The sequence below is a fragment of the Salmo salar genome, chromosome 18 (genome assembly GCF_965601325.2).
Source record: "Salmo salar chromosome 18, fSalSal1, whole genome shotgun sequence".
Classification (NCBI taxonomy): Eukaryota; Metazoa; Chordata; class Actinopteri; order Salmoniformes; family Salmonidae; genus Salmo; species Salmo salar.
The window spans coordinates 100,627,969-100,653,081 of record NC_138308.1 but is presented as its reverse complement, the minus strand read 5'-3'; the positions used below and the strand labels follow the sequence as shown (position 1 = coordinate 100,653,081).

The 25,113-nt window shown below is 40.8% G+C and overlaps 2 protein-coding genes across 2 annotated transcripts in view; both read right to left on the bottom strand.

Moving 5' to 3' along the window:
* Positions 1 to 25,113, bottom strand: part of LOC145861820 (butyrophilin subfamily 1 member A1) — a 315,627-nt gene that overhangs the window by 113,745 nt on the left and 176,769 nt on the right. The gene's annotated exons all lie outside the window — the stretch shown is intronic.
* Positions 4,749 to 23,161, bottom strand: LOC106599962 (Fc receptor-like B). The gene is made up of 7 exons (XM_082965434.1): positions 22,887 to 23,161; positions 18,078 to 18,122; positions 16,533 to 16,808; positions 15,953 to 16,195; positions 7,315 to 7,428; positions 7,097 to 7,138; positions 4,749 to 5,225 (listed from the first exon to the last, which is right to left on the bottom strand). Exons 1-7 carry the CDS (start codon positions 22,909 to 22,911, stop codon positions 5,203 to 5,205), a joined length of 768 nt encoding a protein of 255 aa, XP_082821560.1. The 5' UTR covers positions 22,912 to 23,161; the 3' UTR covers positions 4,749 to 5,202.

Genomic DNA, 25,113 nt, shown 5'->3' with positions numbered 1-25,113 from the left:
AGTAGAACAGGGTCTGCAGAGCTAGCTGGCTGCTGTGTTTTGTTTGTAACCTCTATGCAAGTCAGTTAAGAACAAATTCTTATTTACGGCCTACACGGCACCACTCGGGAGCAACAGTTGACCATAATGTCAACATTACTAGTTAACGTAATAACATGCTAACCTAGTTAACGTTAGCTACATAAACCTGCATCTGGATGATCTAAGATGATAACAAGTTGAGAATAACACCATAGAACTTCACATCGTATTGCTAACAACGTTATATCACTTCAGGATGTATCTTTGCTAGCCAGCTTACATTTTGTTTACTAGCTAACTTAGCTAGCTCGGTAGCTGAGCTTTCTGAAGCTAGCTAAGCGATGGTGTGAGCAACCCACCTTCGGATGTTGTAGAAAGACAGCAGAAGCACAGCCAGCATAACTACAAACCATAACGAGAAATGATATCCATTTGACAAGCAATGTTACGTTTGATGCTGGTTGTTACTAGCGATTTTAGTTTCAAACACACTTTTCCTTCCTCTTCCGTATAATGACGTTCTTCCTTTTCCGTCTAATGACGTTCCCAACAATCTTCTTCTTCTGAGGTTTAACGGCGGTTGGCATCCAATTTGTTGCATTACCGCCACCTACTAGCCTGGAGTACAACTCCCCTATACTTTACTTGAAAAAGAAACAAATGTACTGAATAAATACCCTACCATCTAACACTATACTCACTAATTTCAAAATTATATAAAATAAAATTAACACCCCCCTACTCCACTAATTAAAGGTATTTATTCCTACCATTCCTGCCATCACCCTGAAAGGATGGGACATCACCACTTAACACACCCTGTTACTCTTTCTATTGTCAAGTCTCCCACACACCCAAATACCTCTCTGCAGCTGCCACCACAACCTCTATTTCCTGAGACTTCAGATCCATCCCTGCTGTACAGTTCATAACCATTGCTATAAATGCTAAAAATCCAATCTTACTGAAACATATTTCACATTTTGCCCTGTCCCTCTGTACTGGTATATCTCCACTACTCTCACCACTCCTCCCCTTAACCCATCTTCCTCTACTTTCTTCACTGCCTCAGCATATGACAACTTCTGCGCTACTATAACCCTGGAAACCTCAACCTGCCTCTCTCGCACAGGACATTTCTGATCCCCAGCTCCATGGACACCCCTACAATTAACACATTCTACTACTTTCCCTAATGTTACACATTCCTTTGTCTCTTACAATTAAACCAAATCTTTTTTCACCCACTGTGAAGCCACAAATGGATCAGCCAAAAGGCAAGAGTCCACTTTTTCCATAAACTTCACTCCTACTGTCACAGACTCATCTTTTTCCTGATCCTCGGTGCATACCTCGGTCTCTGATAACTTTACTACACCTACCACCACCGATACTTCACCCTCATTCACTTCCTTTTCTCCTCCTCTGTCTTCAGCTCCCTCTGCTTACACTTCCTACCATTCTTCTTTAACAAACCATCTCCCTTTTTCCCACCATTTTTATACGACTCCAGCTCCCCCTCTTCTTCCCTCCCTCTCTTAGACCTCTCTTTTCCCTCCTCATCTTCTCCGTTTTCCACGTTCACGTCTCCTTATGTTAATACTGCTGCTCCATCCCTGACACACATCTTGGACTTGCTTTCTCTAGGGACTCCATTTTCCCCTTCCAGAGTTCTGCTTATGCCACCAAATTGACGGTTTGAAACCCCAAAATGTAAAATCCATGCGGAATAGTGAAACTAACTTAATCCATCCTAATTAAAATAGTACACTGCCAAAACAAACAAACTCCCACTTCTTCCTTCTTGTAGTTTTCCATATCTCCCTTTTCAGGCTCTAGGACCTGACAGGGTGGTCCGGCTCTAGGACCTGAGAGGGTGGTCCGGCTCTAGGGCCTGAGAGGGTGGTACGGCTCTAGGGCCTGAGAGGGTTGTCCGGCTCTAGGGCTTGAGAGGGTGGTATGGCTCTGGGACCTGAGAGGGTGGTACGGCTCTGGGACCTGAGAGGGTGGTACGGCTCTAGGACCTGAGAGGGTGGTACGGCTCTGGGACCTGAGAGGGTGGTACAGCTCTAGGGCCTGAGAGGGTGGTACGGCTTGTGCAAATATTCCATGTAACTCCATGGGCTCTTCTGATGCACCATTCAACCCCTCTACCCTTTTCCCAGCTGCTGAAATGCTCTGGACAGCCCTGGCTTTGGCCACCTCATTCTGTTTCCCCCTTGTGGGGCGTTAGGAAGACGTGGCTTCATGGTTCCCTCCACAATTACAACATGTCACATGTTCATCACTTTTATAACACATAATATGGTCCTTTCCACAACTTGGACATCTCGGCTTCTCCCTTCTGCAAACACTTGATACATGACCAAAAGCTATACAGTGATCCCACTGCATTGGTCTTGGGATAAATGCTCTGCCTCTGTAGTTAATATACCCCAACTGCACTGGAGAGACTCCATATCAAAAAACAAAAGAACTGATAAACTCTTCACTTTTTCCTCATTCACCATGCGATTCATCCGACGTGCATCAATCACTCCAGGAATATTTTTAATCTCTTCAACATCGACTTCCCACTAGACTCCAGATATTACCCCCTTGAGAGGTTCCCTTTTCCTAAGAAACACGACACTTCAAACGTATCAAACTGGTGAGACGCAACACACATTTCTTCTGTTCCTCAGAAGCACAAAACATTTAAATGAGACAGCCTCCAGTGATCCTCACTCTACCCAGAACTCTCTCCACCAGTTTGAATACCTCAAATGGATTCCTCCAGGTTGGTAATTGGTTCAGCTGCTCCTCATTTAAAACCGTACTCCTACAAGATACAAAGTAACATTCTCTTCTCTGTCTTCTCTACTTTGCTCCTTTTTCCTTTCTTTTGGACTCCACTTCTCCTTGATTCTACCACCATTAGATTCAGAACTCATCATCCGCTTCCGCCATCTTTTTCACCTGCGTGAATCTTCCCTCTTCTCCAGCCCAGACGGAGACAAATGTTTTGACCTACAACGCAACAATGATATGTGCATTCCGCCACCTACTGTACAGCTGGGTAATAAGGATTTAAAAATTAATCCATACAAACTATCAGTAACGAAATGTTAAATCATCTTTTCTGTTTTAATCAGGTACCTACACAGGCTCAGAAGGATCATGTGATGGAGGGACAGTCCTTGCAGTACTTCTGCCATTAAGTTTTGGAGGCCCAAAAACGTCTCGGCTTCAGATATAATGATGTCCAGATTCTCTGAGTTCTTGGACACTTGTCATGTGCAATTAATCACTGTGGATATAAATACTACAAACTCCACCATCACAATAAGTGTATCCAGATCACTTGATTGAAGTATAGCATTGGCAACTAGTTGTGGTTCATTGTAACAAAACAAAACGGATGGCATTGTGATAGACTACATCCAGTTTGCTGAGTAGAGTGTTGGAGGCTATTTTGTAGACATATCTGAAATCAAGGATCGGTAGGATAGTCTGATATGGACATTAACTTTGTGTCAAATGTCCTAAAACACATAGGAGCACAAATGTGAATCGTGAAATAAACATGACAACAGTGGCGACCCGTCATTCTGGGCAGGTGGGTTGAACACTACCTGTTTACCTATATACACACACTACAATTCATAAGTTTTAGAAAATGTACTCATTCAAGGGGTTTTCTTTATTTTTACTATTTTCTACATTGTAGAATAATAGTGAAGACATCAAAAGTATGAAATAACACATATGGAATCATGTGGTAACCAAATAAGTGTTAAACAAATCGAAACATGTTAAATTTGAGATTGTTCAAATAGCCACCCTTTACCTTGATGACAGCTTTGCACACTTTTGGCATTCTCTAATCTAGCTTCATGAAGTAGTCACCTGGAATGCATTTCAATTAACAGGTCTGCCTTGTTAAAAGTTAATGTGGCATTTCTTACTTTCTTAATGTGTTTGAGCCAATCAGTTGTGTTGTGAACCTGGAATGGATCATTTAGAAGATACTCAAGGCCCTGGGGGCTGTAGGGGAAACCTGGAATGGAGCATTTAGAAGATACTCAAGGCCCTGGGGGCTGTAGGGGGAACCTGGAATGGAGTCATTTAGAAGATACTCAAGGCCCTGGGGGCTGTAGGGGAAACCTGGAATGGAGCATTTAGAAGATACTCAAGGCCCTGGGGGCTGTAGGGGAAACCTGGAATGGAGCATTTAGAAGATACTCAAGGCCCTGGGGGCTGTAGGGGAAACCTGGAATGGAGTATTTAGAAGATACTCAAGGCCCTGGGGGCTGTAGGGGAAACCTGGAATGGAGTATTTAGAAGATACTCAAGGCCCTGGGGGCTGTAGGGGAAACCTGGAATGGAGCATTTAGAAGATACTCAAGGCCCTGGGGGCTGTAGGGGAAACCTGGAATGGAGCATTTAGAAGATACTCAAGGCCCTGGGGGCTGTAGGGGAAACCTGGAATGGAGCATTTAGAAGATACATGAAGGGAAGTGAATGAAATTAAAAACAGAGTGGTTGTGATGTCATTCAGAACAGATTAAAAACAGGCTACATGATTGAGGGAAATCATTTATTTCATTCTATATGCTACAAAGACAAAAGCAATATCTTACCAGGAAGATTAACAGTGAAAATTATGGTTTTGCACAACAACCACAATAAAACAAAAGGACTACATTAGTTTCATGTTTAAATAAAATAATGATGAACAACTATAGAGACCAAAATGGGAAAATAAAGTAAATAATGATAGTAATTGAATTCTCCTCTCCTGTATGTTTTCTATTTCTGTAACATATAACGGTTTAACATTATACTGAACCTGTAACAATAATGCCTGAACCACAACACCTATCAGTTTATCTGTATAGACATGAAAAGTGAAGGCATTTACAATGTATCAACCATAATGCTATACAGTATATGACCAGTATATGACTGATGTTAAAGGACAGCTGCTGAATGAATAATACAACACACATTATATTAAAACACATTCCAATCAGAATAATACATGTATCAGTTAATAGATCACATTTGATCAAATGCCACTATTGTTCCAGCAGGTGGAGCTACAATGTAACAACATACAGCATTGTGACTCACAGTTCTATATTAGAATTCCATGAGTTCCATTCTGATGGTTGTTATGGTGATCAGGTGATCTCAGCCTCACTCTTCTTCAACATGATCACCTGTTCAACACAGAAGTAGTTCATCAGTGTGGCCATGTATTTACTTATCCAATACAGAACCACTTAGAAATGGAAATCATATCAGATGATTTACTAGTCAATACTGTGCTAAGAATCCTATCAAATTATTTCCAATGAGGTTCGTGCTCATGTCCAGCTCTCCAATATCAATACCTGGGCTAATTACTCCTTATCAATACCCAGGATTTGTATTTATTTCACCTTATTTAACCAGGTAGGCCTGTTGAGAACAAGTTCTCATTTACAACTGCGACCTGGCCAAGATAAAGCAAAGCAGTGTGACAAAAACAACAGAGATACACATGGGATTAACAAACGTACAGTCAATAACACAATAGAAAAATCTATGTACAGTGTGTGCAAATGTAGAAGAGTAGGGAGGTAAGGCAATAAATAGGCCACAGATGCAAAATAATTACAATTTAGTATTAACACTGGAGTGAGATGTGCAAGAAGAGATATTGGGGTGCAAAAAAAATTATAATATGGGGATGAGGTAGTTGGGTGGGCTATTTACAGACGGGCTATTTACAGATGGTCTGTGTACAGATGGGCTGTGTACAGGTGCAGATACAGGTAAGCTGCTCTGACACGTCCTGACCATAGAAAGCTCTTATTTTCTATGAAAGTAGGTAGGGCGAGACAGGTTTTTTTTCTAGTTATTATTTTCTATGTGGGGTTCTAGTTTAGTTTTTCTATGTTTGGGTGATTTGTATGATTCCCAATTAGAGGCAGCTGGTAATCGTTGTCTCTAATTGGGGATCATACGTAAGTAGCTTTATCAGCTTTATCACGCTGCGCCTTGGTCCGATCATTATTATGACGAACGTGACAGCTATTTACAGATGGGCTATGTACAGGTACAGTGATCGGTAAGCTGCTCTGACAGATGATGCTTAAAGTTAGTGAGGGAGATATAAGACTCCAGCTTCAGTGAGTTTTGCAATTCATTCCAGTCATTGGCAGCAGAGAACTGGAAGGAAAAGGCTGCGTTGGCTTTGGGGATGACCAGTGAGATATACCTGATGGAGCACGTGCTACAGGTGGGTGCTGCTATGGTGACCAGTGAGCTGAGATAAGGCGGGGCTTTACCTAGCAAAGACTTATACATGACCTGGAGCCAGTGGGTCTGGCGACGAATATGTAGTGAGGGCCAGACAACGAGAGCATACAGGTTGCAGTGGTGGGTAGTATATGGGCCTTTGGTGACAAAACGGATGGCACTGTGATAGACTGCATCCAATTTGCTGAATAGAGTGTTGGAGGCTATTTTGTAAATGACATCGCCGAAGTCAAGGATCGGTACGATAGTCAGTTTTACGAGGGTGTGTTTGGCAGCATGAGTGAAGGATGCTTTGCTCCGAATTTAATTTTGGATTCATCATCAATACCCATTATTTGTTTTTAATATTTTACCTCTTTAACTTGGCAAGTCAGTTAAGAACAAATTCTTATTTACAATGACGGCATACACTGGCAAAACCAGGATGGTGCTGGGCCAATGGGACTCTCAGTCAGTTATGATACAGCCTGGATCAATACCAAGACTATTTACTCCTCATCAATACCCAGACTATTTACTCCTCATCAATACACAGGATATTACTCCTAAATTCATATCAGTTACATTACATATTGTGGTAGTTGACTCTAATCCATACTACATTCTACTTCTACTAAGAGGTAACATAATATAGTACACACTGTGTTCAGAATACCAAATAGTGGAAGTTGACTCTAATCCATCCTACTTTCTACTTCTACTAAGAGGTAACATAATATAGTACACACTGTGTTCAGAAAACCATATTGTACACTTGCAGCTGTTGTGTTGTAAGGTAGAAACTCACCTAATTGGTCTTGGTGAGTCTTCCTGGGTATCCTGGTTTCACCTAAACAGACAGTTATTAACACTTTACAACATGGTTCAATCAGAGATACAGTTATCAACACTTTAAACATGAATCAGTCAGAACTACAGCAATATTGTCAGTCCTTGTGATATATTTCTTATTTACAACAGATAATCTGTGGAATGAGGTGATCCTGTATGAACTCAGGTTCTCACCTTGAGCCCTGCTCCTGCAGTATTTCACCAGCAGTATGATGGTCACCAGCAGGTAGGGAGACCCCACCAGTAGACAACACAGCAGCCTGGGTAGAGACATGGACAACACTGGGACTGCTGGAGATGGAATGGGAGCGGGAACAGCAGTTGGAGAAAGAAAATGTAAAACACGAGAGAAACATGGATGTGGCAAGAAAATACACACTCATTTAGAATTCTGTTCATAATGTAAATGTTCAGTATATTTTCATGTTATTCTGTTCATAATGTAAATATTCAGTATATTTTCATGTTATTCTGTTCATAATGTAAATGTTCTGTATATTTTCATGGTTAGTTTCAGAAAATACAGTGTAAGACATGTTACTACCACGTCAGTACATATTGAAGCATCAGGAGGTGTGTTATATGGCCAAAATACCAATAATACAAAACAAGAAACAATGACATCTGGGAAAGGAACCAAAGGGAGGGACATAAAGGGAAGATAATCAAGGAGGTGATGGAGTCCAGGTGAGTGTCATAATGCGCTGATGCGCGTATCCATGGTGACAGGTGTGAGTGCATAAGGGCCAATATCATACACGGGTATGACAAAACATGTATTTTTCTAATTACGCAGAGCTCCGAAACCTGCCTTAACCTCTTACATCTAGACGTTCCGCTAGCGGAACACCTGCTCCAATATCCAATGATAGGCGTGGCGCGAATTACAAATTCCTCAAAAATACAAAAAACTTTCAATTTTTCAAACATATGACTATTTCACAGCATTTTAAAGACAAGACTCTCCTTTATCTAACCACACTGTCCGATTTCAAAAAGGCTTTACAGCGAAAGCAAAACATTAGATTATGTCAGCAGAGTACCAAGCCAGAAATAATCAGACACCCATTTTTCAAGCTAGCATATAATGTAACAAAAGCCCAAACCACAGCTAAATGCAGCACTAACCTTTGATGATCTTCATCAGATGACAACCATAGGACATTATGTTATACAATGCATGCATGTTTTGTTCAATCAAGTTCATATTTATATCAAAAAACAGCTTTTTACATTGGCATGTGACGTTCAGAACTAGCATACCCCCCGCAAACTTCCGGGGAATTTACTAACAATTTACGAAATTACTCACGATAAACGTTCACAAAAAGCATAACAATTATTTTAAGAATTATAGATACAGAACTCCTCTATGCACTCGATATGTCCGATTTTAAAATAGCTTTTTGGTGAAAGCACATTTTGCAATATTCTCAGTACATAGCCGAGCCATCACGGGCTAGCTATTTAGACACCCGGCAAGTTTAGCCTTCACCAAAATCAGATTTACTATTACAAAAGTTTGATTACCTTTTGTTGTCTTCGTCAGAATGCACTCCCAGGACTTCTACTTCAATAACAAATGTTGGTTTGGTCCAAAATAATCCATCGTGACAAAAAAAAATCTAAATATTCCAATACCGTACTTCGAAGCATGTCAACCGCTGTTTAAAATCCATTTTTATGCCATTTTTCTCGTAAAAAAGCGATAACATTCCGACCGGGAATATCCTTTTAGGTAAACAGACAATGGAAAAGAAAGCTTTCGGTCGACGCGGGCACGAGCCTGAGTCTCACAGTACTGTAACCAGCCACTACCCAAACGTGCTACTTTTTTTCAGCCAGAGCCTGCAAAGCCACGATTCAGCATTTTGCTGCCTTCTGAGAGCCTATGGCAGCCGTAGGAAGTGTCACGTTATAGCTAAGATCCTCACTCTTCAATAAACTGAGACAAGAAGAACGACACCTTGTCAGACAGGCCACTTCCTGCATGAAATCTTCTCAGGTTTTTGCCTGCCATATGAGTTCTGTTATACTCACAGACACCATTCAAACAGTTTTAGAAACTTTAGGGTGTTTTCTATCCAAAGCCAATAATTATATGCATATTCTAGTTACTGGGCAGGAGTAGTAACCAGATTAAATCAGGTACGTTTTTTATCCAGCCGTGTCAATACTGCCCCCTAGCCCTAACAGGTTAAAGACACACAGAGCCTGCAATGGTATTACCATTATCTCTAGGCTGTGCTGAGTTCAACGAGATGCTGTGCTTGACCGTAGCTCACTCTGAGTGCAGCGAACGTGAGAAAATTTAGGCCCATAATGAAGCCTGGCCCTAAATTTTAAGTGCTTTTTGGTGACAGCGAGAGAACCGTTAGGGTTAGAAGCACAATTCGACCTTGTGTAAATCAGTCAATTCTTAACGTAAAGACTTAAAACTCAGGATTCTGTAAAAGCCTACCCCAACGAGGATATGTATTTACTTTTAGCTTCCTGTGCCAACCGAAAGTGCCTTAAATTGGGGTCAAAGTGGCTTTTTCGAAAGGGTTAACAAAGTCACATCTTTCCAAAACTTCATATTGATTAGGCAACCGTCATGAACTGTAAATTAGTCATTTCTCCCATCATATTTGCAAGAAAAACGCACACACAGCAAGGATGGAATGACACAGTGTAGGGCTTAGAGACACACAGATCCTGCAATAGTTACCTTTGTTTGAACTATCAAAGAACCGCCAGACCTAGAGCTCTGAAACTTTAGAAACCTGTTCTAGAGCTCAATTCTATAGTGCATGGTGAGTTATGTGGCTCTAGAAGATTCTCAGACCGAGAAACAGGCTCGTACATCTGCAATAACTTCAATTCATTTCGACCATTACGAAAATGATGACATTTAGAAAAGTCCCTAGGTGCATTGAAACCGGCTAGGCCCATAGAGACGGACCCCAACGTTTCTGTCCGATAGCTCATTCAAGGACCCCGTAGCAACTCCCGGAAAATTTGGATTTTCAGCACCAATTAAGGTTGCTGCTTGGGCTCCAAATGACCTATTCAGCCGAAACTTAGGATTCGGGTTGCCTCAGCTAGGCCTACACATAATGTCAGAACTGGACCCGCAACTAGAACGTAACTATGTTTTTTATGTTGTTATTATGGTTTAAACAGAAGGCGTTATGAATTATGGGCCTGCTCTGAAATATGTGATAGTTGGCTTATAATCGAGTTGGAAAATGTGGGTCAGAATCACTGCCATCCTGAGTACATCGGGACAGTCAATTTCACATTCCTGCAGTTTTTTTTGAGCATGTCAAATTTGTGATGGTAAATGCCCATTGAAACATATTGCAAATGGACAGCTGTGCGCCTGGTGATTGGAACGGGTTACCAGGATAACATTTTTATAATGGTTTTAAATGCCTTTAGGGGGTGCAAGGGGTCCACGGTTGGGTAGGGAGCATCCCCCATCCGTGCCCATCCAGTAGGGGGCGCCCCTAGTAATTTTGGACGTTTTTCAAAAAATCTTTAAAAAACGACAGAGTCCCACTTCTCTCATGTCACCATCGAGCGATGGAGAGGAGCCACTAGCACTGCCCAGCCATCTCGAGTTCATCGGGCCAGTCAATTATGCATTTCTGCAGTATTTTTGAGCATGTCAAATTCGTGATGGTAAATGCCCATTGAAACATATTGCAAATGTACTGTACATTTGCAATATGATTCAACAGTGAAAAAACATCACCAAATGGACATGATCAAATCAACACAACGAGCGATGGAGAGGAACCACAGTCACTGCCCGGCTATCCCGAGTTCATCGGGCCAGTCAATTGTGCATTTCTGCAGTATTTTTGAGCATGTCAAATTCATGATGGTAAATGCCCATTGAAACATATTGTAAATGGACAGCTGTGCACCTGGTGATTGGAATGGGTTATCAGAAGCACATTTTTAAAATTGGTTTTAATGCCTTTAGGGGGAGCAAGGGGTCTACGGTTGGGTAGGGAGCACCCCCCCCTCCCCCACCCGTGCCCATCCAATAGCGCCCCTAGTCATTTTTTATGTTTTTAAAAAAATCTTTAAAAAACAACAGAGTCCCACTTCTCCCTCATCATACATGACAAATATAACATATAGGTTGATTCATGGCTTAACATAGGGCTATATATAATTTGGGCAGTATAAATGCCATTTGGACATGGTTCACTGACTTTTGGGTTTGGAAACCGACTTCCTATGATCGTACATGGCAAATGGACAAACATCCTGATTTGGCACATTCAATACTTACATATTGCATTTGGACATTTCTTATGGCATTTGGCAAAAAAACCCGAAACAAAGTGACTTTAGACTTCAAATTTTTACTTCCTATGAAATCATATTGCAAATGGACAAAACATATGCCTTATGGACAAGCAAAAAAAAATGTATTATGTCAATAATTGTCACGTCCTGACCAGCAGATGGAGCTGTTGTAGTAGTTTGGGGGTCAGGACGTGGCTGTCTTGTGTGTGTCTTGTGACTCCTGATCAGGAACAGCTGGGAATCGTTGTTCCTGATTGGGAGTCATATATGTAGGAGTTGTTTGTCACTGGGGTTTGTGGGTGGTTGTTTTTGCACTGCGTTAGGATAGCCTGCAAAACTGTTGCACTGTCATTGTTTATTGTTTTCTGTGGATGCTTTACTCCTTTTGTTGGTTAATTAAAAATGAGTATTCACATACCTGCTGCGCCTTGGTTCATTTCAGAAGACAGCCGTTACAATAATATATGACTAAAGTATGTTCAAACAGTTCTTATACATGTGTAATTGACCAAAAAAATCAAAAGAATTTAGAAAAACGGTCCAGAAAGCATTTTTTAAGGGGGTGATAAGTTTTCGGGAAAAAAATCTAATTTTCAAAATTTTACTCGTGGGTCTAGACTTGTGTTACATTTGCAATAAGATAAAGTTATGGTGGAGTGCGCCCGCCATCTATTGGATTTTTGCTGTGTGACACTTGGCCATATGACATTTGCAATATGTTTTGAATGAAACGACGTCCAAATGAGTGGTATTGTACATCGTGTATATTTTTCGTATTGTGCCAATATGTTCCCATTCATTTTTGTCCATTTCATGGGGATCATCGCAGAGCTTGCTGCTACGGAGTGGCTATTGCCCTTGTCCAGAAGCAAGCACCAGTTAGCCTCGAGCTAGGCCCATTCTCCCGGCTAGCAAACGAAGTACACCAACTACAATACCTCTCTTGCCAATTGGCCTGGACCCTTTGTCGACACGAAGCTCCGCCGATCCATCACAACTGGTCTGGTGACGTATTTCGTCCGATGTGCTCTCAACCGGCCTCTGCGTCGTTGATGTCGGTGAGGACCCAGATACTAGCCCCGGCCTGCTAGCTCTCTGAGCGTTGTGTCTCCTGCTCGCCTAGCGTAGTGACGACTGCCGAGCGGCTCCCTGTTCTGTCCATTGCTGCTTATTAGACCCTATGATCACTCGGCTACACAACTGATGCCTACTGGACTGTTCATTAACCTGTCTAGGATAGGGGGCAGTATTTTCACGGACGGATAAAAAACGTACCCGATTTAATCTGGTTACTACTCCTACCCAGTAACTAGAATATGCATATACTTATTAGATTTGGATAGAAAACACTCTAAAGTTTCTAGAACTGTTTGAATGGTGTCTGTGAGTATAACAGAACTCATATGGCAGGCCAAAACCTGAGAAGATTCCATACAGGAAGTGCCCTGTCTGACAATTTCTTGTCCTTCTGTTGCATCTCTATCGAAAATACAGCATCTCTGCTGTAACGTGACATTTTCGAAGGCTTCCATTGGCTCTCAGAAGGCGCCAGAAAGTGGAATGACGTGTCTGCTGTCTCTGGGTAAGGAACAGGAGGAGATTTTGTGAGTGGTCAGCCTGGGGGCAGTGACACTGAAGATGCGCGTTCAAGAGAATTCAACAATTTTTCTTTCAGCCTTCGAATGAATACAACGTCGCCCGGTTGGAATATTATCGTTATTTTACGAGAAAAATAGCATAAAAATGTATTTTAAACAGCGTTTGACATGCTTCTAAATACGGTAACGGAATATTTTGACATTTTTTGTCACGAAATGCGCCCCCGCGTCACCCTTCGGCTAGACACCTGAACACACGAACAAAACTGAGATATTTGCACATAACTATGGATTATTTGAAACCAAAACAACATTTGCTGTTGAAGTAGAAGTCCTGGGAGTGCATTCTGACAAAGAACAGCAAAGGTAAACCAATTTTTGTAATTGTAATTCAGAGTTTACTGAGCCTCAACGTTGGTGAGTGTCTGAATAGCTAGCCGTGATGGCCGAGCTATGTACTCAGAATATTGCAAAATGTGCTTTTGCCGAAAAGCTATTTTAAAATCTGACACCGCGATTGCATAAAGGAGTTCTGTATCTATAATTCTTAAAATAATAGTTATGTATTTTATGAACGTTTATCAAGAGTAATTTAGTAAATTCACCAGAAGTTTTGGGTGGGTATGCTAGTTCTGAACATCACATGGTAATGTAAAAAAGCTGGTTTTTGATATAAATATGAACTTGATTGAACAAAACATGCATGTATTGTATAACATAATGTCCTAGGAGTGTCATCTGATGAAGATCATCAAAGGTTAGTGCTGCATTTAGCTGTGTTTTGTTTTTTTGTGACATATATTTGCTTTGAAAATGGCTGTGTGATTATTTCTGGCTGGGTACTCTCCTGACATAATCTAATGTCTTGCTTTCGCTGTAAAGCCTTTTTGAAATCGGACAATGTGGTTAGATTAACGAGAGTCTTGTCTTTCAAATGGTGTAAAATAGTCATATGTTTGAGAAATTGTAATTATTGATTTTTTTGAGGTATTTGAATTTCGCGCGGTGCGATGCATTTGGCTGTTGGCTAGGGGTTCCGCTGGCGGAACGGGGTTCCGCTAGCGGAACGTCTAGATGCAAGAGGTTCACGGTACCTCATTTTGTTTATCTGTCGGCCCTATGCCCAGGTTTACGTCCACTGTACTCACATCCTACCATGCCCTTGTCTGTGCATTATGCTCTGAATCTATCCTACCACGCCCAGAAGTCTGCTCCTTTTACTCTCTGTTCCGAACGCACTAGATGACCAGTTCTTATAGCCTTTAGCCATTCCCTTATCCTACTCCTCCTCTGTTCCTCTGGTGATGTAGAGGTTAACCCAGGGCCTGCAGTGCAACTCTCCAGAAATAAGTCTCTCACTGTTGCCACCTGTTATATTCTTTGTGATAGGGGGCAGTATTTTCACGTCCGGATGAAAAGTGTGCCCAGAGTAAACTGCCTGCTACTCAAGCCCAGAAGCTAGGATATGCATATTATTAGTAGATTTAGATAGAAAACACTCTGAAGTTTCTAAAACTGTTTGAATGATGTCTGTGAGTATAACAGAACTCATATGGCATGCAATAACCTGAGAAACATCCAACCTGGAAGTGGGAAATCTGACTGTTTGTAGTTTTTCAAGTGATTGCCTATCCAATATACAGTGTAAATGGGGTCAGATTGCACTTCCTAAGGCTTCCACTAGATGTCATCAGTCTTTCGAATGTTGTTTCAGGCTTCTATTGTGAAAGGTGAGCGAATAAGACCAGTCACAGTAGATGCCTCACCTGTTCATTATGTAAATATTCAGTATATTTTCATAGTTAGTTATTCTGTTCATAATGTAAATGTTCAGTATATTTTCTTGTTATTCTGTTCATAATGTAAATGTTCAGTATATTTTCTTGTTATTCTGTTCATAATGTAAATATTCAGTATATTTTCATGTTATTCTGTTCATAATGTAAATGTTCTGTACATTTTCATGGTATCAGCAAATACAGTGTAAGACATGTTACTACCACGTCAGTACATATTGAAGCATCAGGAGGTGTGTTATATGGCCAAAATACCAATAATACAAAACAAGAAACAATGACATCTGGGAAAGGAACCAAAGGGAGGGACATAAAGGGAAGATAATCAAGGAGGTGATGGAGTCCAGGTGAGTGTCATAATGCGCTGATGCGCGTATCCATGGTGACAGGTGTGAGTGCATAAGGGCCAATATCATATACCACGGGTATGACAAAACATGTATTTTTCTAATTACGCTGTAGTAGTACGCCCAGTAAGGAACCTCCGGGGGTTTATGGCTGTTTTTACGCACGACGCCTTTCATGTTCAAAATTGTGCACTCTCCTCAAACAATAGCATGGTATTCTTTCACTGTAACAGCTACTGTAAATTGGACAGTGCAGTTAGATTAACAAGAATTTTAACTTTCTGCAAATATCAGTTATGTCAATGTCCTGGGAAATGTTCTTGTTACTTACAACCTCATGCTAATCGCATTAGCCTACGTTAGCTCAACTGTCCCATGGAAGGGACACTGATCCCGAAGAAGTTTTTAACCGTGGTATATTAGTGCAGTAAAATAAATGTAGAGAGGAGGAGAGAGAGAGAGAGAGAGAGAGAGAGAGAGAGAGGAAGGTAGAGAGGAGGAGAGAAAGAGAGAGAGAGAGAGAGAGACAGAGGAAGGTAGAGAGGAGGGGAGAGAGAGAGAAGATCATGAGAAGAGCTCCTTTTAGAATTAGAATAAAAATAAATGTTTTGTCATACCCGTGGTATACGTTTCTCATATACCACGGCTTCCAGCCAATCAGCATTCAGGGCTGGAACCCCCCAGTTTATAATGCAGGTTTTAGCACCTCTTAACAGTGTAAAGAAGGACCAGATAATCTGAATGTCAAGGTTTCTCATATTCTCACCTGTCACAGTCATCCAGCTCTCTGGTGATTCTCCTTCAGAGTTGGTACACTTGTAGAGTCCTTCATCTGACTTGGATACTGCAGGGATGGTCATCTCTCCTGTAGTCTCAGCCCTGATGAGGGATCCATCTTTGTAGAAATCAGCTGTGAGGTTAGAGGGAGTTCCCTGATATCTGCAGCGCAGAGTCACAGAATCTCCCCCAGTCACAGGAAGGGCAGGGCTCTCCAGGATCACAGCTCCATCTGTATATAATATATAAACATCATATATAAACAGGTCTCTCCAGGATCACAGGACCAGCTGTATATAATATATAAACATCATATATAAACAGGTCTCTCCAGGATCACAGCTCCAGCTGTATATAATATATAAACATCATATATAAACAGGTCTCTCCAGGATCACAGCTCCAGCTGTATATAATATATAAACATCATATATAAACAGGTCTCTCCAGGATCACAGCTCCAGCTGTATATAATATATAAACATCATATATAAACATAACATCAGCTATCTGAAACCAGATGAACCACTAAACACTATAATGTTAGTAGATGGTGTTTGTGGACATACCAGGTACTGTGATGTTGACAGCATTGCTGTGTTCTCCAGCCCCAGACTCACACCAGTACACTCCACTGTATGATGGTATTAGTGACACATTGCATGAAGACGCTAGTTGTTTTCCCCAGTCAGTATTACAATCTGAAAGGATTCCTCTTTCTGTGTTCCTCACCACTCTCCATCCATCAGCGTTCCCCTGAACCTCACAGCTCAGAGAGACAGACTCATATGTAAAGAACTGAGATCTGTCATTACTGATGCTCAGAGAGGCTGGAGGAGAGAGATCTAAGAGAGAGAAAGGGAGAGAGAGAGAGAGAGAGAGAGAAAAATAAAGAATTTATGATTATGTCCTGGTCTGCCATAATATAATAGAGACAGTAGACCTAGCTGGTCTGTCATAATATAATAGAGACAGTAGACCTAGCTGGTCTGTCATAATATAATAGAGACAGTAGATCTTTCTCCAGATTATGTCCTGGTCTCCAGACAGAAGGGAGGGAGAGAGCCAGTTGGTGTCTGACTTTATTAAAAAATATATATATTTAACCTCTATTTAATTAGTTACTTATTAATTACTATTGACCTGATCACTGCCCTATTGTAGTACTGTAGACCTGATCACTGCCCTATTGTTGTACTGTAGACCTGATCACTGCCCTATTGTTGTACTGTAGACCTGATCACTGCCCTATTGTTGTACTGTAGACCTGATCACTGCCCTATTGTTGTACTGTAGACCTGATCACTGCCCTATTGTTGTACTGTAGACCTGATCACTGTCCTATTGTAGTACTGTAGACCCGATCACTGCCCTATTGTTGTACTGAAGACCTGATCACTGCCCTATTGTACTGTAGACCTGATTAGTGACACCCCCCACAGGGTTGGAGTTATAGTCATTATGTAGCTATATGAGTGTATGGAGTTATAGTCATTATGTAGCTATATGAGTCTGTATGGAGTTACAGTCATTATGTAGCTATATGAGTCTATGGAGTTATAGTCATTATGTAGCTATATGAGTCTGTATGGAGTTATAGTCATTATGTAGCTATATGAGTCTGTATGGAGTTATAGTCATTATGTAGCTATATGAGTCTGAATGGAGTTATAGTCATTATGTAGCTATATGAGTCTGAATGGAGTTATAGTCATTATGTAGCTATATGAGTCTGTATGGAGTTATAGTCATTATGTAGCTATTTGAGTCTATATCTCACATCACAGAGTAACACTTTCTACCCTGTGATGTGTTGCAGGTGAGAGCAGCTAGAACAGGTGGAGATCCATTATGGAACCTTCAATACTAAGAGAATAAGGACTGGAGACATGAAGAACCAATGAAGAGACCAGGAAGAAATTATACTATTATAGAACAGGGGATTAATATAGATAAATGTTACTATTATGGAACAGGTGATGAATATAGATAAATGTTACTATTATAGAACAAGTGAAGAATATAGATAAATGATACTATTATAGAACAGGTGATGAATATAGATAAATGTTACTATTATAGAACAGGTGATGAATATTGATAAATGTACTCACCTCCACCTTGTCCGAGGCTACAGTATACCAGTGTACTCAACAGCACTGAAACACACAGAGAGAACTATCACTATGGTACATGATGTAAACACTGAAACACACAGAGAGAACTATCACTATGGTACATGATGTAAACACTGAAACACACAGAGAGAACTATCACTATGGTACATGATGTAAACACTGAAACACACAGAGAGAACTATCACTATGGTACATGATGTAAACACTGAAATACACAGAGAGAACTATCACTATGGTACATGATGTAAACACTGAAACACACAGAGAGAACTATCACTATGGTACATGATAGTGATAGTTATAGATATATAGATATATATTAAACCTTAATCTGAAGGTAACCCATACAAATGAATGAGCTGTACCACATATATTAAATTCCTGACGCATTTTGCTCTACGATTCTCAAGGGATTCATCTGAAGTCAGTATCGCAACTTCTATCTGTACCGTCTGAACCGTTGGGGCTACAAACTAATATGACCCCACTATGGAAAGAGGAGACTCTCAGCAACAAACTAATACGACCCCACTATGGAAAGAGGAGACTCTCAGCTACAAACTAATATGACCCCACTATGGAAAGAGGAGACTCTCAGATACAAACTAATATGACCCCACTATGGAAAGAGGAGACTCAGCTACAAACTAATATGACCCCAGAATAGAAAGGGGAAACTCCCCAAACTCTCACGAACACGATGGTGCTCTATGACCTCCACAAGTCTCAAGGGACTCGACTGAAGGTAACCCATGGTAACCCATACAAATGAATGGTAGTATGGAGGTATATATAGATATTAACCTTCATCTGAAGGTAACCCATACAAATGAATGGTAGTATGGAGGTATATATAGATATTAACCTTAATCTGAAGGTAACCCATACAATTGAATGGAGATATCTATATATATATAGATATTAAACCTTCATTTTATTTTTATTTTGTTATTTCACCTTTATTTAACCAGGTAAGCTAGTTGAGAACAAGTTCTCATTTACAACTGCGACCTGGCCAAGATAAAGCAAAGCAGTGCGACACAAACAACAACACAGAGTTACACGTGGAATAAACAAATGAACAGTCAACGTACAGTCAATAACACAATAGAAAAAAGTGTATATATACAGTGTGTGCAAATGAGGTAAGGTAAGGTAGGTTAGGCAATAAATAGGCCATAGAGGTGAAATAATTACAATTTAGCAATTAAACACTGGAGTGATAGAGACTGGAGTGATAGATGTGCAGAAGATGAATGTGCAAGCAGAGATACTGGGGTACAAAAATAAAAAATAACAGTATGGGGATGAGGTAGTTGGATGGGCTGTTTACAGATGAGCTATGTACAGGTGCAGTGATCTGTGAGCTGCTCTGACAGCTGGTGCTTAAAGCTAGTGAGGGAGATATGAGTCTCCAGCTTCAGTGATTTTTGCAATTCGTTCCAGTCATTGGCAGCAGAGAACTGGAAGGAAAGGCGGCCGAAGGAGGAAATGCTTTTGGGGGTGACCAGTGAAATATACCTGCTGGAGCGCGTGCTACGGGTGGGTGCTGCTCTGGTGACCAGTGAGCTGAGATAAGGCGGGGCTTTACCTAGCAAAGACTTATAGATGACCTGGAGCCAGTGGGTTTGGCGACGAATATGAAGCGAGGGCCAGCCAACGAGAGCATATAGGTCACAGTGGTGGGTAGTATATGGGGCTTTGGTGACAAAACAGATGGCACTGTGATAGACTACATCCAATTTGTTGAGTAGAGTGTTGGAGGCTATTTTGTAAATGACATCGCCGAAGTCGAGGATCGGTAGGATAGTCAGTTGTTTTACGAGGGTATGTTTGGCAGCATGAGTGAAGAATGCTTTGTTGCGAAATAGGAAGTCGATTCTAGATTTCAATTTGCATTGGAGATGCTTAATGTGACTCTGGAAGGATAGTTTACAGTCTAACCAGACACCTAGGTATTTGTAGATGTCCACATATTCTAAGTCAGAACCGTCCAGAGTAGTGATGCTGGGTGGGCAGGTGCTGGTAGCGATTGGTTGAAGAGCATGCATTTAGTTTTACTTGCATTTAGCAGTTGGAGGCCACGGAAGGAGAGTTGTATGGCATTGAAGCTCATCTGGAGGTTAGTTAACACAGTGTCCAAAGAAAGGCCAGAAGTATACAGAATGGTATCGTCTCCATAGAGGTGGATCAGAGAATCAACAGCAGCAAGAGCGACATCATTGATGTATACAGAGAAAAGAGTCGGCCCAAGAATTTGACCCTGTGGCACCCCATAGAGACTGCCAGAGGTCTGGACAACAGGCCCTCTGATTTGACACACTGAACTCTGTCTGAGAAGAAGTTGGTGAACCAGGCGAGGCAGTCATTTGAGAAACCAAGGCTGTTGAGTCTGCCGATAAGAATGTGGCAATTGACAGAGTCGAAAGTCTTGGCCAGGTCGATGAATACAGCTGCACAGTACTGTCTCTTATTGATGGAGGTTATGATAACTTTTAGGACCTTGAGCGTGGCTGAGGTGCACCCATGACCAGCTGGGAAACCAGATTACATAGCAGAGAAGGTACGGTGGGATTTGAAATGGTCGGTGATCTGTTTGTTAACTTAGCTTTCGAATACCTTAGAAAGGCAGGGTAGGATAGATATAGGTCTGTAGCAGTTTGTGTTTAGAGTGTCTCCCCCTTTGAAGAGGGGGATGACCGCGGCAGCTTTCCAATCTTTGGGAATCTCAGACGTTACGAAAGAGAGGTTGAACAGGCTAGTAATAGGGGTTGCAACAATTTCGGCTGATAATTTTAGAAAGAGGGGGTCCAGATTGTCTAGTCCTGCTGATTTGTAGGGGTCCAGATTTTGCAGCTCTTTCAGAACATCAGCTATCTGGATTTGGGTGAAGGAGAATAGGGAGGAGGCTTGGGCAAGTTGCTGTGGGGGGTGTACGGCTGTTGACCAGGGTAGGTGTGGCCAGGTGGAAAATATGGCAAGCCGTTAAAAAATGCTTATTGAAGTTCTCAATTATCATGGATTTATCAGTGGTGACAGTGTTTCCTAGCCTCAGTGCAGTGGACAGCTGGGAAGAGGTGCTCTTATTCTCCATGGACTTTACAGTGTCCCAGAACTTTTGGGAGTTTGTGCTGCAGGATGCACATTTCTGTTTGAAAAAGCTAGCCTTTGCTTTCCTATCTGCCTGTGTAAATTGGTTCCTAACTTCCCTGAAAAGGAATATCACATATCACAGGGCCTATTCGATTCTAATGCAGTATGCCACAGGATGTTTTTGTGCTGGTCAAGGGCAGTCAAGTCTGGATTGAACCACGGGCTATATCTGTTCCTGGTTCTACACTTTTTCATTGGGGCATGCTTATTTACGATTGTGAGGAAAGCACTTTTAAAGAATAACCAGGCATCTTCTACTGACGGAATGACGTCTGAAGGTAACCCATGGTAACCCATACAAATGAATGGAAGTATGGAGATATATATAGATATTAAACCTTCATCTGAAGGTAACCCATACAAATGAAGTGAATATACAAATATATTTCCTTATCTTTCTTATATCTCGTAGATACGAGACACTATCCTAAACCTTATTCCTTAAACCTTAAATGAAAAAAATGTTTACTGTATTTTTTGCCATTTCTGAATGTGTTATTAAATGCACAGGTGTAGTAGTAGTAGTACAGGCCAAATTAAATATTTTATCAAATCATATTTATTTAAAAAAATATACAGACTGTTTGGCCATAATGACCATCGTTATGTTTGGAGGAAAAAGGGGGAGGCTTGCAAGCCGAATAACACCATCCCAACCGTGAAGCACGAGGTTGGCAGCATCATGTTGTGGGGGTGCTTTGCTGCACCAGTGTGCACTTCACAAAATAGATGGCATCATGAGGAAGAAAAATGATGTGGATATATTGAAGCAACATCTCAAGACACCAGTAAGGAAGTTAAAGCTTGGTAGCAAATGGGTCTTCCAATTGGACAATGACCCCAAGCATTTATCCAAAGTTGTGGCAAAATGGCTTAAGGACAACAAAGTTAAGGTATTGGGGTGGCCATCACAAATTCCTGACCTCAATCCTATAGAAAATGTCTGGGTAGAATTTAAAAATGTGTGCGAGCAAGAAGGCCTACAAACCTGACTCAGTTACACCAGCTCTGTCAGGAGGAATGGGCCAAAATTCACCCAACTTATTGTGGGAAGCTTGTGGAAGGCTACCCGAAACATTTGACCCAAGTTAAACAAATTAAAGGCAACGCTACCAAATACTAATTGAGTGTATGTAAACTTCTAACCCACTGGAAATGTGATGAAAGAAATCAAATCTGAATTAAATCATTCTCTCTACGATTATTCTGACATTTCACATTCCTAAAATGAAGTTGTGATCCTAACTGACCTAAGACAGGGAATTTTTACTAGGATTGAATGTCAGGTGTAGTGAAAAACTGAGTTTATATGTACTTGGCTAAAGTGTATATAAACTTCCGACTTATTGACAATAGGAAAAATAGATATTTAACTATATAGACATTAAACTATATAGATATTAAACTATACAGATATTAAACTATACATATATTAAACTATTTAGATATTAAACTATTTAGATTTTAAACCATACACATTTTAAACTATACAGATATTAAACCATACAGTTATTAAAGTATACAGATATTAAACAATATAGATATACAGATATTAAACCATACAGATATTAAAATTATATCTAGACATTGAACTATATAAATATTAATCCATTTAGATAATATTCAACTCACAGAGTAGAAGACAGGTGCGTTCCATCTCAACGTGTCGATCACTAACTGTATCTAAACTCTAGTGACTTGTAGCCTGTCCATCCCCCCACCCACCTCTCCACTCTACCCGTCTATACTTCCTCTTGAGAAGGACTGAGAAGTATGAAAGATGTGTGTGACAGAATGAGGGGCCCTAGAGAGGAGAGAAACACAGAAAGAGAGAGAGAGAGAGAGATAGAGAGAGAAAGAGAGAGAGACAGAGAGAGAGATAGGAATAGAAAGAGATATAGATAGAAAGAGAGAGACACACACAGAGAGAGGTAGAGAGAGAGAAATAGAGAGAAAGGGATATATAGAAGAGAGGGACAGAGAGAAGAGAGACAGAGAGAGTTAGATAAATAGAGATTGAGAGAAAGGGGGATATATAGAAGAGAGGGACAGAGAGAGAGGGAGAGAGGGAGAGAGGGAGAGAGAGAGAGAGAAAGAGAGAGAGATAGACAGATTCTTGCTGTCTTGATCTCTGATTGCTCGGCTATGAAAAGCCAGCTGACAATTACTCCTAAGGTGCGATTACACCTTCTACATCCACTGTTTATATTATTTGAATGTCTATGAATGTTTGAACAGCTTGAAAAATGACCTAGCCTTTATGGCCATGTACTCTTATAATCTCCAACCAGTTCGGATTTAAGTATAACTTTTGTATGACTGAAGCCTTTAATGAGAGGTCTAATGCTTCAAAATGTAATAATATTTTAATAATTTCTGCCTGCCCTCCGATTTCATACTCATTATATAAATAGGCCCATGTGCACCTCCATCAGATGAACCGCACTGAAGCGATTTTATTAAAGTTTGTAATATTGTCATAGTGATCTGTTATCAAACGATTATTATTATTATTATTATTATTAACACTGCATTATAATTACATAAAAGCCCCTTAGAAATTCTGTGTTTTTAAATACAGTATGTTTATTAAACTACAGTGCAGTCTGACAAGTTAACATAACTGTGACGTCAAGTACTCATTAACTCTGTCTTCAATGATTTTTTGGGTTGCATCATTCATGGACAGAAATTTCCAGTAAAAAGCCCCTTGGTAATAACCAGGTCCAGAGTATGGCTGTGGTTATGGGTGGGCCCAGTAGAAAGCCCCTTGGTAATAACCAGGTCCAGAGTATGGCTGTGGTTATGGGTGGGCCCAGTAGAAAGCCCCTTGGTAATAACCAGGTCCAGAGTATGGCTGTGGTTATGGGTGGGCCCAGTAGAAAGCCCCTTGGTAATAACCAGGTCTATAGTATGTGGTGTGGCTTTGGTAATGGGTGGGTCCATTAACATGTTGGATAAAGTCCAAAGAGCTAAAATGGTTCATAAATCCAATGGCCTTTGGAGTCAGTCTCTTTGTCAACATGAATATTAGACAAATCAGTAAGGAAAGTGGGGCAGTGGTTTGGTGGTCTATACAGGGTTATGGACAGCACAGTTGGCTGACATTTAAACAGTATAACATGATGCTCTGGTCTGGTGGCTGACATTTAAACAGTATAACATGATGCTCTGGTCTGGTGGTTGACATTTAAACAATATAACATGATGCTCTGGTCTGGTGGCTGACATTTAAACAGTATAACATGATGCTTACAGCTGAGAGTATTAGTTGTAGCTTTATGTGAACACCATCACCTATAGTTAAACACCAATGTCCCTTTGTCACACACATATGTGATCCGTTTCAGGAAACTAGGCATACAACTGAAAGCACTAGTAAAAATAGAGGCTGTCTCCACCCCACACACACATACATACTTATCAGAGCAGTAGATCTGTGTCTGTTTGAGGTTATAGCTGTGTATATATATAGACTTTTCAGATCAGTAGGTCTGTGTCTGTTAGAGGTTATAGCTGCATGTGAACAACATCACCCATTGTTAAACACCTCTGTTCCTCTGTCACACATTTCACATGTTTTTTTAGGTAATGTAGCTCTTGTCCAGAGAGACTTACAGTAGTGAGTTGAAACATTTTCATACTTTTTCCCGGAATGGTCCACCGTGGGAATCAAACCCACAACCCTGGCGTTGCAAGGGCCATGCTCTACCAACAGAGCAACAGGGGAACACACACACACACTGAGCCATATACACAGACACATACACACAGACAGATAAACAAACATGCACACACACACAGACACAGCAACACAAACACAAACACATACAGACACACACAGACAGACACTGTACCA